The following is a 16,763-nucleotide window of genomic DNA, read 5'->3' on the forward strand; positions in this document are numbered from 1 at the left end:
TTAACTAATTTAGAGTCAATTGATTCTGATTTTCAATCATTTTTATTTTGGAGAAACTGATCTTTGCTTATTTTTTAATGAACACACAGACATCTTTTAGGAATTGTGAAATAAAATCATTTAGTCTCTGAATTGATAAGGTGTTTAAAAATCTTCGATAATAATTACCCCTTAGTTTGCTGCTCAGTGCAAAATGTAAAGGTCTGTTTTGCCCATTTCTACCCTGGAGACCACTGCAGCTATTTGCATGTCATGTTACCTTACAAGAACGGATGAAACTCGAGGTAGGTGACTGAGACATATCTTTCTCCCTTTTTTGGCACTGTCGGAAAAATGCGTTCACATGTGGATCCTGAAACAGCAAAAGAAAGTCTTGATTTTTGATGACATGTAAGCTGTGGAACAATCATGGTGATGGGAGGTGAGCCCTTCTGTAGGACAAGATGCCTTGATGTGAGGTGATTTGTCCAGGAGGCATAGTGACAGACCTCTCATTTTCACAGGCATTCCAGCACACAGAGGGCTTGACCTGAACTACAAAGTCCCCTCTCTCTCCTATTTCACTCTCAGAGATTTGTTTTCTTTCCGGGCCACATGATAATGGCTAGAGAATTACTTCCCTTGTCTCTGTGCTTTCCTTTCTTTCTTTTTAAATTGTCTTCTGTCATCTTCCTTCCACAGACTTCTACCAATTTTTCTTACATATTCTTTAACACACACGAGAATGGGTACAGTTTAAAATGCATACGGATATTTTCGTACTTAAAATGTCAAAGTTAATAAAAAAATTATGAAGTCCACCTGACATGAGATAAAACTTGACTCCCCAGACCCATATGTTGAAGTCCTAATTCCCAGTACCTCCAGATGTAATGATATTTGAAGATTAGGTCTTTAAAGAGGTAATTAGTTAGGGTGGCCCTAGTCCAATATGACTGATGTCCTCATGAAAGAGTAAACCTGGATGTGCACACACAGAGGAAAGCCAAGGAGAGAGGCCTTGGAAGAAGCCAACTCTGCTGACACCTTGATCTCAGACTTCCAGCCTCTAGACCTGTGAGAAAATACATTTCTGTTGTTTAAGTCACCCAGTCTGGTATTTTGTTATGGCAGCTTAAGCAAACTAATCAGCCCTTTAATGCTCTTTCCTGAAAAGGGTGTCACCTTGGAAATGCCTAATTTCTGTGTTGAGGGTCAAAGTTATGAAGTCAGGAAGTGGAATACAGACTTTTAGTGTAGGTGCACTCTCTGGGGGTTTCTCTGGCCTTTGTCAGTTCTAGAGGGCATCTGTGGTTGGGGTTCCCCTCAAGTCGGGGTATTTGTGTGCGTGTGTGTGTGCGTGTGTGCGTGCACGTGCGTGTGTGTATATTTTCAGTTTCACTTCATTTATTCGACAGTTATTTATTGAAAGCTGTCTATGTGTCAGGTTTGTGTCAGGTTCTTGTCAGGTACGGAGGTCAGAGTCAGGGGCAAGGAAAAGCCACTCTGTGGTCCTTCCATTATGCCCGGGAATCAGGTACCATGCCATGATTTTCACACATACCTATTTGCTCATAATTAGACAAGTGCTTCAAAGGAAAGCAGGGTGCTGTATGGGTGTATGACAAGATGACACGGCATATCTGAGGGGTTAGGGGACAGGGAAGGCTTCTTTGAGGACGCGACATTTGAGCCAAGCTCTGAAGGTTGGGTAGGAGCTGCCCAGACCAATCAGGGGAGGGTAGGCAGAGAGGGAGAGATCGCCCTCCTGGCTGACGAAAGGCTGGGTGTCACAAAATCCCTGGATCTTGGAGGCATGAAGCAGACAGAGGGCACAGTGCAGGATAGGGCCTGGCGTGTTCGAAAATTGAGGTAAATACCGCTATGGAGGAAGGACGAAGGTGTCCCCCAGGGTGACGAGTGTGTGGGCGGTGGAAGCTGATGTGCAGAAAGGAGAGTAGTGGTGAGTCACAGAGAGACCTGGGTAGTTTGGAGAAAAGCAGCTGGAGGTGTGGGAAAGAGAAACTCGGGGCATTCTGAGAGATATAAAAGCAGGATTTGGTGGAGAATGACCATTTTGTGGGACCTGACCGGGGCTGATGGTGTCAGAGAAAAGATGGGTTTAAGGTGTCATGGGCATAGGACTTGGGAAGAGGACTAAATTTGGCTTGAGGCACCAGTGGTTACGGAAAGACATTTTGATCCAATCTATGGTGGTACCCGGATTATTTCATTTTTCTTAGTAGCCAAGTATGTGCTAGGGTTAAAGCAGCATGAAGCAAAAACACAAACAGAAAACCACACACACACACACCGCGGGTACACGCTGAATTTAAGAAAGAAGCAATACACAGTCTATGTACTTGTAATAGTTTGTTTATAATTAGCACCACAAAAGTCCTCACAGTGTGGTAAAGTTAGCTGCCTTGCAATGGAAGGGGTGAGTTTGTGGTAATTTGACAGTGATAATAACTACATTTGTACAGCGTTTTGCAGTTCATGAGATATTTTCATGTTCAGTTTCTCATTTTGAGCCTCACAACCACCTTGGGTTGAGATTTTCTATTGTTATCATTTTCCTGCTGAGGACACAGGACTGCAGGGGTGAGGTGACTTGTCCAGGGTCACTGGGCCAGAAATTGGCCGAGGTGACTCTCAAATACAGTTCTGCCAACCTCGTGGCCTTTCCATGAGAGGAGCCTCTGGTAGGGATTGGGAATTAGACTGAGTTTTAAGGTAAAGGTCCAAAGCCTTTATTTTAAACGTTTCATATTTTTAACACTTGGGGGTTGTCATGGGAAGCAAACCATCTTCCAAGGAAAGTGCCCTCTTGATAGATCCACTACTGGAATTTTGGTTTGCAGTTTGGTAGTGCCTGAGCTTTTATGGGTTAGGGCGTTCAATCTCTTCTGGAAGAGGGATACAGTTTTGCCACAAACATTCTTCCTTTTTGATCACCTGCTCTCTGACACCTTGTGGAACGGTGAGTCTCCTCCTGTAAATCTAGGAGACGCTTTATGATTTTATGTGTTAGAGAAGATTTTGATATTTCAGGACAACACGCTCACCTGAGTATTCACTGTTGATACAACAAATGTCGATACTTTGAAAAGTGGTTTGCCACCATCGACCCATTTAATGTCACTCCCACCATGCTGCAAAAAAGAGTTTGTTACTGTCACTGTGGCAATTTGAGAGAGAGGAAATAAACAGGTTATTTAGTTTATGTTAATTTGTCATCCTGACCCATTAACCTCGCCGTCCTATAGAGATGGAATATAAGAGATGCGAATACATTTGGTAATATTGGTCAATGAAACCAATGTGATACCAGGGGATCATTTTGAACAGATCATTTCCACTGGCCACAAACTAAACAAGATATTTGACATATCATAGGTATACCTGATTCCTTATTACAATGGATGCATACACCAAGGTTGGGTTAATTCAAACAGCAGAAAGAAGATAACCTCATGCCATTTAGCCCATGTATTTTTTCTCTTAAGTTATACATCATTCAATACCTTTCCACTTGCAGAATCTTGAAAGCTTAAATAATTCGGAGGCAGGCTTGTTGCTACTGGGATATTGTACTCTTGAGAAGCTATCTGATCATCTCTCATGAGAGGAAGCCAAGCATATCCAACTGTGCAAAGGAACAACAAAGGGAAAACTTTTCAGTACAAATCTTCATGGAGAGGAGTAAAAATAAAGCTATTTATCATTTATGAATATAAAACGTCACTTTAAAAAACTCAATAAATCAGAGCTTTTCAAATACTCTCCAATTTAAGTTCCAGAGATAACATGCACAGCTATCTCAGATTGTTTTCTGTCAATACCTGGTGTTTCCAGAGCCTCCTTCTTTTTGGCGTTAGCTTTTGCATTTATGTCACAAGTGACATGATAAAAAGAAAAAAAAATATGGTGTTTCTCATGAAGTTGTGTTGGTAGCTCAATTTTCACCTGCAACGAAAGAGACAACAGCTGGGCGAAGATTGAAATCATTTTCCCAGTGTCAGGACAAGACAAAGCATAGGCATGTTAGCCTTTTTAAAAGTCTTTCACTGAAATCTAGGTCCACAATTTAATAGTCAGCACTAGAAGTACGATTTACCTCTCAATAAATATCCATCCCACTAGCAGTAATGTGTTGTTATTTTTACTTCTTTATTGTGGTGATAACTTAGAATACCTAGTGTTTCTCATTAGATAATTTATACCACCATGAATTACACACACACACACACACACACACACAGACATGACAGTAGCATGTGAATAAGGTACAGATTAAGGACCTATCATCAAGAGACATGAGTTGAGTGAAGAGTAGGTCCTTGCCTCCCAGAATGTGTGCATGGACCAGTTGCATAAGCATCACTTGGGAGCTGATTAGGGATGCAGACTCTCAGACACTGCCCCGGACATACAGAATCAGAATCTGCATTTAGATCATCCCCAGATGATCCACAGGCACATTGCTGAGGAACATGGTAGTGGCAAATGATGTAACTGGAGCATGGAATCTATCCGTTATAAAAACCACAAAAAGATATGCGGTATGTACTGTGTAAAAAATTACACTGTGGTAACGTTCTCCTCTGTAAATGACACTTGCGAAAAAAACATAAAACATAAAATTGATATAGGTGAAGAATATACTTAATGAGGAGCGTCCTCCATGTTCCTGGAAAGAAAGGTTTTGGAACCTTCTACATGTGATAGTGCTTTGCAGTTTCCAAACCTCTGTCACATAGGTTGTCATTTAATTCCCTCCATGGCCTTGCAAAGTAGGATGATACAGAGGTAGCAACCAAGGCGAAAGATGTTAGGGGGCTTTGAGTCACTGGGAGGATGGACTAGTCAGTAATTAATAGGATCTTCCAGGACAAGAACACATGTCACACTGGAATCCCAGGATCCCATGCAGGTAAGTGACTTTCAGTTCAATATTAGCAACTAGGGGGCTTCCCTGGTGGCACAGTGGTTGAGAATCTGCCTGCCAATGCAGGGGACACAGGTTCGAGCCCTGGTCTGGGAAGATCCCATATGCCGCGGAGCAACTAGGCCCGTGAGCCACAATTACTGAGTCTGCGCGTCTGGAGCCTGTGCTCCGCAACAAGAGAGGCCGCGATAGTGAGAGGCCCGCGCACGGCGATGAAGAGTGGCCCCCACTTGCTGCAACTAGAGAAAGCCCTCGCACAGAAACTAAGACCCAACACAGCCATAAGTAAATAAATAAATAAAAATTAAAAAAAAAATATTAGCAACTAGGTAATTTCTTGAACAGTCAAATCAAGCAATAAGGTGATAAACAGCCAAGCAAATTATCTACTGGTTTTTATTAGACTCTCTGTGCATCTACATATATAGTTACTTTATTGTCACATTGCTCAGGAGAGAATTTATTACACAGATTTTCAGTGTCATCCCTGGAACAGCAGTACCAGCATCTCTGAGAAAGTTGTTTAGAAATGCAATTTCTCAGGCCCCCTCCCAGACATATGGAATCCAAAAATCTGGGGTGGGTTCCAGTAATCTGTGTTTTAACAAGCCTTCCAGGTGATTCTGTGCCTGGTAAGGTTTGAGAACTCCTGAATTAGAATGGTTTACAGCTTAGATATATTCATTACATACCAGCATGCTAACCTGGTAACAAAAGCCAATATACAGTTCAAAACATACAATAACTAACAATGCAGTAGAACGAGATTTTCTTTTTTTAGTTGGAATACATGGGACTGACACAAGTGTTCAAGAATTCCAGTAAACTACACATTAATGCTAACACTCCTTGGTAACAAATACTGCAAATACATTATATTTTAGCAGTGCCTTAGAAGAATTTATATTCATGTTTATAATTAATGCAATCATCTTTTGCAATAAAAAAGAAGAAAATGGTTTTGAATCTGCACTGCAGAGTTCACCAGGCAGTTCATTATATACATGTTCTCTTGTGGAAAAGCTCATGGCTTTTACAAGGATTCCGGGAAGCACATGAGCGTGAGAGAGATTAAAAGCCAGACTTAACCGTAAGAACATTTTCTTTTTCTTCGTTAAATCTTATATGTCGACAGAGGATGCACCTTTCAGATGGGCTTTGTCAAGAGGTCAACCAATGTAGTAAATATTCTGTAATGTAGTAATAGCCCTTTCCCTTATTTATTTATTTTTTTTAGTTCTGTCCTGAATTTATAGGGAAAAAATTTAAGAGCATTAAATGGATGTGGAGGAAGGAGATAAGGTTAGTCAGGTCTGTGGTTTCATTGGTGTTCTTTTAAGAAGTTTATAAATGGTTGACATGTAACAAGGTGTCATAGGCAGAATAATGGCCCCCCGGGATGCCCCCCAAGTCCTAATCCTCAGAATATATGAATATGTCTCCTTACACAGTAAAAGGGACTTTGCAGCTGTGATTAAATTAAGGGTCTTGAGATGGGGAGATTAAATTGGATTAGCCCAGTGGGCCCAATGTAATCGCAAAGGTCCTTATCAGGGGAAGGCAGGAGAGTCAGGGTCCTAAGAAATGTGAGGAGAGAAACAGAGGTCAGAGTAATGACATTGCTGGAAGGGGTCACAAGCCAAGGAGTAAGGGCAGTCTCCAGAAACTGGAAAAGGCAAGGTAAGGATTCGTCCGAGAACTTCCAGAAGGAATGGAGGCCTGCTGACACCTGATTTCAGCCCTGTGGGACCCATTTCAGAGTTCTGACCCACCGAACCGTAAGGTAATCAATGTGTGTTATTTAAGCCACGAAACTGTGATAATTTGTTAAAGTAGCAATAGGAAACTAATACAAAAGATGTGGTATTTTAAATCCCAGAAATCACATTGGCAGGTTGCATTAGTTCAGACCTTAGCTTCACGGTTAGAAATTAAATTTAATCACTGAAACTTGTTTGTAATACAAGCTGACATATGTATAGTCATTTACTACTAATCCAATAAGTTTTTTTTTTTTTATATGGCTTATAGCAGAGCAGTGAAGCTTCAGGCTCTGGAGTCACATGGGCTGGCTTAAATTTTGACTGTCACTTCATAGTTATGTGCCCTTGTCAAAGTTGCTTCTCTGATCGCTGGCTTCCTTATCCATAAATTAGGAAGGTGTGAAGGTTAATTTTATGTATCAACTTGGCTGGGCCACGGGATGCCCAGAGAGCTGGCTAAACATGATTTCTCTGTGTCTGTGAGGGCATTTCTGGAAGAGACCAGCATTTGAATTGGTGGACTGAGCAAAGTAGATGGCCCTCCCCATGTGGGTGGGCACATCTCGTCCACTGAGGTCCAGAACAGAACAAGAAGGCAGAGTAAGGTTGAATTTCCTCTCTGCCTGACTGCTTGACCTGGAACACTGACCTTCTCCAGTTCTTGGCACCATTGGTTCTCAGGCCTTCAGACCTCGACTGGACTCTACAATAGACATGCTGGTTCTCAGGCCTTTGAACTACACCAATGGCTTTCCTGGGTGCAGATGGTAGATTGTGACACTTTTCAGCCTCCATAATGATGTGATCTGTTACCTTATATTAAATTGTACCTATCTATCTGTCTGTCTATCTATCTACCTCTGTATCTCTCTATCTGTCATCTTCCTATTGGCTCTGTTTCTCTGGAAAAAGCCATGTGGATCAAGTGAGATAGGGTCTATTTAGAGTATAGCGTCGTTCCTGGCACATAAGAAGAGAGTCTTGAGAGTTGGCAGGGCAGGTCTTGAGGTGAGGCAGTCCAAGCTCCTTCAAGTTCATGAGGGTTATAAACAATAGTTGGCTCATACTCTAGCCCTTTTTGTTTTTTCCCTTAGGATATGAAATGCCGCTACTGATTGGTAAAAACTACCTAACACGATGTTTGTTACCCTAACCAATGAAAAAGAAAAGAAAAAAAGTAGTCTCATTTGAAAGAAATGATATAATAAAAACATCACATTTTTAAAATCTTGTGCTGAAATACATGAGTTAGCAGCATAGTCCTGGAGCAACTGTCAATTAACGTGGTTTTTAAAACTGGGTTATATAAACACCTGCTAAGGTATGTCCTTAGTCTGAGGAGTAGTCTAGAGAGAGTGTTTGCCATCATGTATTATCTTACCCACTCACCCATCTTTTAAGGAGCTGCTGGGGGCAGTGGAGGCTTGGCTTACCTCATCTGAGAAATCTGGGTTCTGGGAATGGTGCAGAACTGCAGTGTAGGTGGCTGAGGTGAAGAGGGGCCCTCCAGGTTTTCCGTAAATACACTGTTTAAAAAGTTATGAGTTGAATAATTATGAGTATCTGAAATTAACCCTGAGCACAAAAAGGTCACAACTCTTCAGTTACCCATTCTGGGACAAAGGTGCATTTTGTGGTAACTTGCCAGGCTGAGCTGACATCTAATTAACCTTGAACTTCTTTGATCTGCTGTCCTGTATTTATTACACAACAGGGCACTGTTGAAGAAAATATGAAGGCTTTAATTCACTATGTAGATATTATATCAATACTGAATACCTGAATCAATTAACTACTACCTAACTTTTGATTACTAGAAGATAAGAGATACTTCGTTCAATTCTGATTCCTGCGGCCCACGGTACCCAGCTCTGGTCTAGAGTTTAAGGCGATCAGTCCTAAGTGATACAAGGCTTGGTTTGACCCCAGCTCCTGACATGCCAGTCCCCAACCAAGAATGAGAGCTGGAAGGTTAGGACTGGTCCCAGGCTCCATTGTATTGTGTTATTCTTCTGTCCCAGCCCCTAATCAGGCCAGGGGATGGGATATGGCACTTCCTTGTCATAAAAGCCCCTTTAGCCCAAGGCTCAGAGTCCCTCTACTGAAGTCAGCTGTATCTCTTGAGTAATGCTTTAGAATGCAGTGAAACAGAGGTCACATGTACCTGCGAGTACTCCTCTGTTTTAGATTTTTCCCCATAAGTGATTCTCTAGCAGGCCTGGTGCGTTCGCCGTCTGGTCATTGCCTTTGTTTGCTTGACAATTCCATTTCATTTTATTTTTTCTCTCCTGCTGCTAATGCTGTTGTGGAACTTGGAACCTGGGGATGCTGAGTGCCTCAGGACAGTTTTAAAGAACTCTTTCTCTCTATTGTGCATGATTCATTCAATCACTCAAATTGATTACTGTTCTTCTGAATAATGCTACAACACTTCTGAGCACAGAGAACACAATTGGTACCCGACAGAGTGCTTTAAGAGGTGACCTCAGATAATTGTGGGGATTAGTTAGAAATTAGTTTTGTCCTTTACTATATCTCCTTCCTCTGATTCACCAAAACTGGGAAGATCTGGCCACAGGCCCACTGAAAATAATTTTCCTCTCTATTTTTATAAGTTTCTTTATGCTGTTTGAAGTCCCTAAAATAAAAACAGTATATATCAAATACTAACTCTGAAAAATGCCATCCAGTTGCAGTTTTATAGGATCAAACAGCCCAGTTCCTACAAAACTCATAGTCTTATTGATCTCATTAAGTCGCGTGATCAACAGCAGGGACCAGCTTCCCAGAGCCATTTCCGAGGTCCTTGGGCAGGTGGCCACACGCACCTTCCAAAAATGTGAGCGCCCCATGGGCCCCCTGCATTAGCCATCAGGCCAGTAGGCAGCAGCCCTTCTGCAGAGGCCACATGAAGCCCAGCTGGGATGCTGCATTTGAAATCAAGCATGCTGAATTCATGAGATGCGGGCTAATCTTTGAAAACGGCAAAGTCTTCCAGAGGGGAATCGTTGCCTTGATTTCACACTAGAACGGCTTCCTTTTTTCCAAATCATGAAAAGCTAAGCAGAGCCATGAGACTGGCATTTCTAATAGATCTAGTTAATGGTAGCTGTTCCATCAGGTACATGTTAGGAAATCTAAATCAAATGGACTGAATTGCTCCTCTTTCCAGCACACTAAACTAAAAAGCCCCTTGGTGGTGGGGAGAACCAGGGCGCCTGCCTGCCCCTATGTGCTGTATTCCCTCATGGGCTGGGCTCACCTTCACGGGCTTGGCATCTTCTTCATCGGAATTTTTGAATTCAATGCACACGGTTATATTTCGTGCCTGAAATTACAGAGAGGGAAAATGGACATTGTAATTTCCTGTTAGATAATAACATCAAAAAACAATCCAAGTGCCTAAAATAAGTAGCTTCTAATTAAATCTGAAAAATGCAGAATAGCCAAAATTCTCTTGTGGCATTACTCATAGCACTCTGAAATAGCAGAAAGATTTGGAGAGATTATTTAAAAGGGAAGAAAAGACTCATATTGAAAGAGTGCAGGTAGGCTATTTTCAGAGTCTCTTAATAAACTAAAAATAAAGTTTGGAAAAAAATTATTTAGGGCTGATTTCAGAAAGTTTTACTCATATGTTATAAAATGTGCATCCTCAAACACTTTTAAGGTGAAACTCATCATTGTCTCTCATTAAACATTTTCTTCAAATGGTTTTCTATTCTAAAGTGTTAGTCTATACTAATTTGTATTTGAACTTTCAAGAAACCATCTTAATATGGTCTAAATAGGGTGGAGAGAGAGGATGATATCTCAGAAACATATCATACCTTGTTGAAACATTTCTGGCTATCATACTTGAGGTGCTTGGGGTAAATGTAAATTTGATTTTTGTATACTCTGTAAGGACGGCAATACTTTGCTGAGTCGTAAACAAATTCTTCCACTTCCACTGTGGGTTCTGGTTGAGCCGTCACATTGAAAGGCTTGACAGGGATAAAGGACGATGTTACACAGTCTTTAAAAATCAGAAAAGAAAAGTTTGTCATTTGATATGATTGTAAGTGAACAGTACTTAACCTATTTTAAGATGAATCTACTCAAAATAGAAACTCCATGCTTGTATACTAATTTATGTTAAATTATGGTGGCCTGAAAACTTTGTAGGAGGTAAGCATGATAGATACTCAGTGATATATTTAACATCAAAACTGATATCTCAAAAAACTGGTAAATCTTTTGGATTTATAACTATTTTCTTTTTGTATTCAGCTTCGTATAGAAAGTAAATTTTAGCTAGAGATCCTCTGAGCATACTAACCAGATATTCTGAGATAAAGACTAGCCCACTGACTTTAGCCATCATACTATAAATATTGCTCTATGATGGAACAAAACTCTGTCCAGTGGGTTGATTACTGATAGCACCACTTGGCTTAATAGTAATTTTCCAGATGGAATGATTTTACAACATAGGCCCTAATCTCCCTCTGCATTAACAGTTACAATTTTATTTCTCTCTTCAGTTTTCACAATCTTTTAAAATCTAACCTTGTAAAAACAGCCTAAGGGGGGAAAAGACCATTAGGAATTTATAAATCAAAACTTGTCACTAAGCAGTTTGGAGGCTGAAGTTGTGGCCCTGAAAGACAGCAAGGCCTTGTACCTTCCTTTACCCCATCTGGAATATTCCTGTGTTCAAACAAGCAACATGGTTAGCTACATGCTTAGCTATATCGTTAGCTATATGCTTGGGAATCAGATTACAGGCTTTTTTATTTTTCTTCAGAAATCAAATAGAATATTTTTATTATATGTTCAAATTTCTCTGGTATCTCATGATATCAGAGAATATCATAGGATAATCAAAGAGACTATTTTAGCTTTCTCTTTTGTTATTTTTCTTTTCCCTAGGTAATAAAAGCAACCTCCCACAAATCAGGTAGAGGAGATGGCTTACTTTGTCATCTGTTTTTTCACACCAATCAATACAAAAGTGATTTGGAGCCATGATTTAAGTTAGAATGCTCATTTTATTTCATACTAAAGTGATCTGTGGAAAAGTCATAAGAATGGAAAACTTCATAGTGCTAATGGTAATTCAAATGTCCTGTGGTAATAATCCTCTCCCTGTTTGTAGGTCTTTCTAGAATGCCTTTATTCATTCTTTGCATCACTGAGAAAGTCACTAAAAGGTGTAATTAGAAGGAAAATAAAACCAAAGAAACTAATCTCACCAATTAATAAATAAATTCTGAAAACTCTTATTTATAAGTTAATAAAACTGCTTCTGAAATTTAAATTTTCACTAAAATAGAACTTTTGACCATATTCTGGAAAAGATATATGCTCTCTGTGTAATAACAGAGTCTAAAAACTTTCCGGCTATAATTAGTGCACGGCCACTTGGGTGGCAACGTACCGTGTTCAGAGTAGCCCTTTGACAGCTCAGTGTGGTATTGTTCATTATGGGTTATTGGTTTATCAATCTATCTGAACCGGACTTCCTCATTTGCAACCCTTCAGGGTTTTGAGGATTAAATGATACAATTTAACACCCTGCTCGGTGCATGGTGTATACCAGCTGAATATTAGGTCACCCTGAATATAGTTCCTGTCCTACAATACTTACAGTCTGTCTTAATGGAGAAATAAGACATCCCAAATTTCTATAGGATAATGAATTACAGTTATCCTAAACCTTGAGAAAAAAAATCCCCAAACAAACCTTTGTAACGAACCAACTATCCAACCAACCAACCAACTAACCAAAAAGCCACTAAACATTCAAAACTCTACAAACAAGTCATGACATCATCATCATACTTGGATGCTCCAAAGGAATGTTGTCAACAGCGATATCCAGGCTTCCAGGAATGGTCTGCGTTTTGCTTATTCTGTCAGCTCTGTGAAAGTATACCAGCATAGACACAGACACACACACACACACACACACACACACACACACAGTCACACACACACACACACAGACACACACACACACAGTGAATTATTCTAGTTGTCAAGGAAAAAAAGCAGACAATGGTAATTCTGAGCTTTGATAAGGATAAACAGTGGGACCCTAAACAATCTTGTGAATAATTTCATTTACCTAGTTTTATTTTGAAAACTAAAATTTATGTGATTTTGCAAATAAGAATTAAAAATCAGGGAGTGGTCAAGTTACAGATATTCTGAAGAATGTTTTAAATTTATTTGCACCACTTCAGATAACATTTATATGGCCAAACGAGTGCGATGTAAATCGTTAGTTTTGGTAAATGGTATTTAGTTTTTGTTAACAGAAAGTACTAGTATTTGAACCGATTTAAATAATTCACTTTCGTGAGGAATTTTAAGAAGTTTTGAGAGCAAGGATGGTCTTTGCCACAACTGGTAAGTGGACAGTTTGCTTTTTCCCTCTTCACCAACAATCCAGGAGGACAAGGGCCCTTTCCCTGATCCCTAGTAAGTGTATGTAGACCCTTCTTCACCACCTATCCCTGTGCCCACAGTCACTCTAATTCATGAGTCCTTGACTTTCTTTTCCTCCCTCTTTACTAAAACCTTCTCCCCTATCTTCTTTTATAGTAAGGTGAAAGTTGCTAAGAACAGTTTCAAGTGTCACCCCTCTCAAGAAATCTACTTCGAGAGGCAGCTCTTCCCAGCCTGTGAGAGCTAATTGTTATATTTTCAGTTATTTTGCCTGCCATCTGTAAAACACAGTCATTATTAAAAATGAAATTATATTAAACAAATTACATTAATACCAAGGTAAAAAGTACTGAAAATTCATCACTTAGTAATTGTTTTACTAGATGGTGAGAGGATCCATGCTCTTGAGGTTATTTACATCTATCTGTGTGGTGGAAATGTTATATGATGGTGTGCACATTTCTTTCCAGCTCCATGTTTGGCAAAACCCCACTGGTAGCTTGAAATCAGCTTTCTTTCCAGCTCCATGTTTGGCAAAACCCCACTGGTAGCTTGAAATCAGCAATGGTAGGAGAACTTACACCATAGAAATTTACCATCAATACAAATCAGTTTTTTTCCTCCTAGAGGGTCAGTGGTAGACATTTATCAGCACACTGCTGAGAATAAATGTCATGACGTGTGAGGCATCCATGAAATAACTTAATGTCTCACCAGTACGGCGTTGGGTATTCTAGACACCCTCTAAATGCCATAGTGATAACTATCTTTGCTAAACACCAATAACATGGGTTTTGTGACAGTATGGTCTTCTCCTGTTTTGCCCATTCCCTTCTGCTCAGTGTTACCACTTTTCAGGCTTTAGTAAACTTGGGAAAAAGTAAAGAGGAAAAGCATTCTTAATTTCCACTTAGTGGATATAGGGGTTTTGACCATGATGTTTGATAAAGGGAAGGAAGGTCTCCCCATGTAAGGAGTGGTCCTGTAGAATCACAAAAAAATAATATTGGTTCAATTCCACTTTTATTTTGTTTCCTAAGGTTTATTTTTTTCCAGAACAAAAAAGAACATTGGGCAAACTTCCCTTCTAGTTAAATAGAAATATATCCTCTATTGAAGATACAGAAAATATTAATCATGCTTGTTTCATAGTAATAAATAATTTTTGTTTTGGATAAACAAAATTAATTGATAAGGAATTGTTGATTCTTAGATGGAGAGGCAGAGAGTTAATATTTGGGAAAGGGACAAAGGGAACAAGAATCCTGACTGTGTCAGGGGACCAGCAGTTTAAGATAAGCCACTTGTCATGAAAGATCTTACCATCATCAGATGCTGAATATATGGTGATTCATTTTAAAAATGTTGTGACTTTTATGTTTTTCTTCTTTTGGCTCTAACTTCCATTGTCTTTTCCAAAAGCATTTGAATGACAGAACTATTATAAATTATTGTATTCACAGCAATTAATTGCTCTGTGGTGTTTCATACATAATCTAAAATCCCCTAACACTCCTCCTATTTAGAGGTGTCTATATACCCTTCATTTGAATCTAGGATCTGTGACAGTTTGACAGTATGTTATGGCAGAAATGGCACTGTGACAGTTTCCCATCTTAAGAAACTGGCAGTGAACATTTTCTGTCTGTCCCTTGGGACACTTACTCTTAGAACCCAAGCCATAGCATCTCATGGAGAGAAGAGCCAAGGTCTCCAACCCACAGCTCCAGTTGAGCTTCCAGCCAACAGCCAGCACCAACTTGCCAGTCATCAAATGCGCTATCTCAAAAATGGATCCTCTGGCTCCATTGGACCTCTTCCAGCCGATGCCATATATAGAAGAGACAAACTGTCTTCACTTAGCCATGCTCAAATTATGGACTCAAGAGAAAAATAAGTGATGTTGTTGTTTTAAGCCACTAATTTTTGGGGTGATTTGTTACACAGCCATAGGTAGCTGACATAGTTTAACGTCTCACACTCCTTCCACATCATTCTGGCAAATTTACGGTGTCATTTGGGCATATGAGAGGTCATCTGCAAAGCATCTGCTTTCTGGGGGAGTATGGATATTTGGGAATCTGGTTATGGAGTATTGTTTATGCAGAGATAACAAATCAACAGCAGCAAGGTAGCTGATTCATGTTAATTTCAAGAGTATGCAAAACATCTTACCTTCTATAATCTGACACTAGTTTAAGTAGGTCCTCAGTTGAAATCTTGTTGCCTTCTTGTCTATACAATGGTGAAAATCTTGAGTCTCTGTCCACATTTCCCTGGTTGTCCTTAAATACTGATCTGAAAGAAAACCATATTTATTCAGTTTGGTATTTGGCATGGGAGGGAGGGGAGAATTCTACCACTGAACCACCAATGCTCCCCTCTTGGTACTTGGATATTACTTATGAAGATGTATTTTTAAGTTGACTAAAATGATTCAATTTCCCATTTATAATGGAAGAAAGTCCAGGAATTTATAAAATAAAAAGACATGAAAACTTCTTAGAAAAAAATTTCATTTATACACTGCATTTATTATCTTCAATTTCTTATTTTCAACCTGGTATCTAAAGTGAAGCAGCCCATATTACAACTACATTTATTTATGATTTGGTAACATGTCAAAGCCACAGAGTATTGGGGGGGTGGAGAGGAATGGGAACACATGTTACCACTTTTTCATTATTTACTGGGCAAGCCTGGGTCATGTCAGTTTGGGTGGTGCCGTTAGAATTTATGAATAATGGAAAGGGTATGAGGTTGTGTATGTGGGTGTAGAGAGCCAGACTCTTGAAACATTTTCATGGAGATAAATGTGCCCATGCCCTAAATTTTAGGGCAGAGATAAAGATAAAATGGAGAACACCTGAATGAGCATTTTGTATTAAATAAAGAGAACACTGTGAACCTGAACCATTTATTTCCTTCCTTCATCCATTTCAATGAGACTATATAGATTTAGTTAAAATGCATAAATTGTTTTCATCCAAATAATATAGTAATGCCGGGCAACACACTTCCTGAAAAGCAAGTATACCTAGCATGCTTAATGTCGTTTTTCTTCCCCATAATTCATCATACTCTCTGTCTATCAAAGGAAAATTAGACCTATGTGTAACTGATTTTTCTTCAATGTTAGAGAAATGCTGAATCTTTATTTCTTCTAACTTAAGGACCTTAATGAGACTCTTTTACTACTCTTCACATTAGCCAAAGATTTCAATACACAGGCTGAAAAGGCCATTTAAATGGCTACCTGATCATAGAGCTTTAGTGTTAAATAATTTAGAAAATGGGCCAGGAATTTATCAGAATGATATTTTTAGACTCCTTCAACCTTTCTCCTCAGTTTTTTTTCTGTGAAGTAGTAACTGAGGGAAAAAAGGTCCCCTATCAAATAACACTGAGGGAGGAAGAATGAAAATATTTAACTTGAAGATTATTTTTATTTAAATATTATTCAGGGATTGTGTTTGAGTGTGTGACATTTTTCCCAACATGGGAGAAAGTTATATTGAGTAGTATTTAAAAAAAAATTTAACCAGTCACTTCAAATGTATCAGTAGACTTGAGTTGTATCACTGGCTTTTGCTCTTATCTGCAGCAGCTCTGGAAACAGCTCACTTACATTGGAC

At 39.4% G+C, this 16,763-nt stretch overlaps 1 protein-coding gene across 1 annotated transcript in view; it reads right to left on the minus strand.

Moving 5' to 3' along the window:
- The window catches only part of DOCK10 (dedicator of cytokinesis 10), a 209,768-nt gene that overhangs the window by 68,719 nt on the left and 124,286 nt on the right, over positions 1-16,763 (minus strand). The window contains exons 15-23 of the mRNA XM_065880263.1: positions 15,304-15,426; positions 12,520-12,599; positions 10,524-10,711; positions 9,956-10,021; positions 8,127-8,219; positions 3,825-3,948; positions 3,507-3,628; positions 3,048-3,134; positions 260-352 (exon numbers count right to left, since the gene is read on the minus strand). Coding sequence (XP_065736335.1) covers positions 260-352; positions 3,048-3,134; positions 3,507-3,628; positions 3,825-3,948; positions 8,127-8,219; positions 9,956-10,021; positions 10,524-10,711; positions 12,520-12,599; positions 15,304-15,426 — 976 coding nt within the window. The remainder of the gene's footprint in view (positions 1-259; positions 353-3,047; positions 3,135-3,506; positions 3,629-3,824; positions 3,949-8,126; positions 8,220-9,955; positions 10,022-10,523; positions 10,712-12,519; positions 12,600-15,303; positions 15,427-16,763) is intronic.

The sequence above is a fragment of the Phocoena phocoena genome, chromosome 7 (genome assembly GCF_963924675.1).
Source record: "Phocoena phocoena chromosome 7, mPhoPho1.1, whole genome shotgun sequence".
Classification (NCBI taxonomy): Eukaryota; Metazoa; Chordata; class Mammalia; order Artiodactyla; family Phocoenidae; genus Phocoena; species Phocoena phocoena.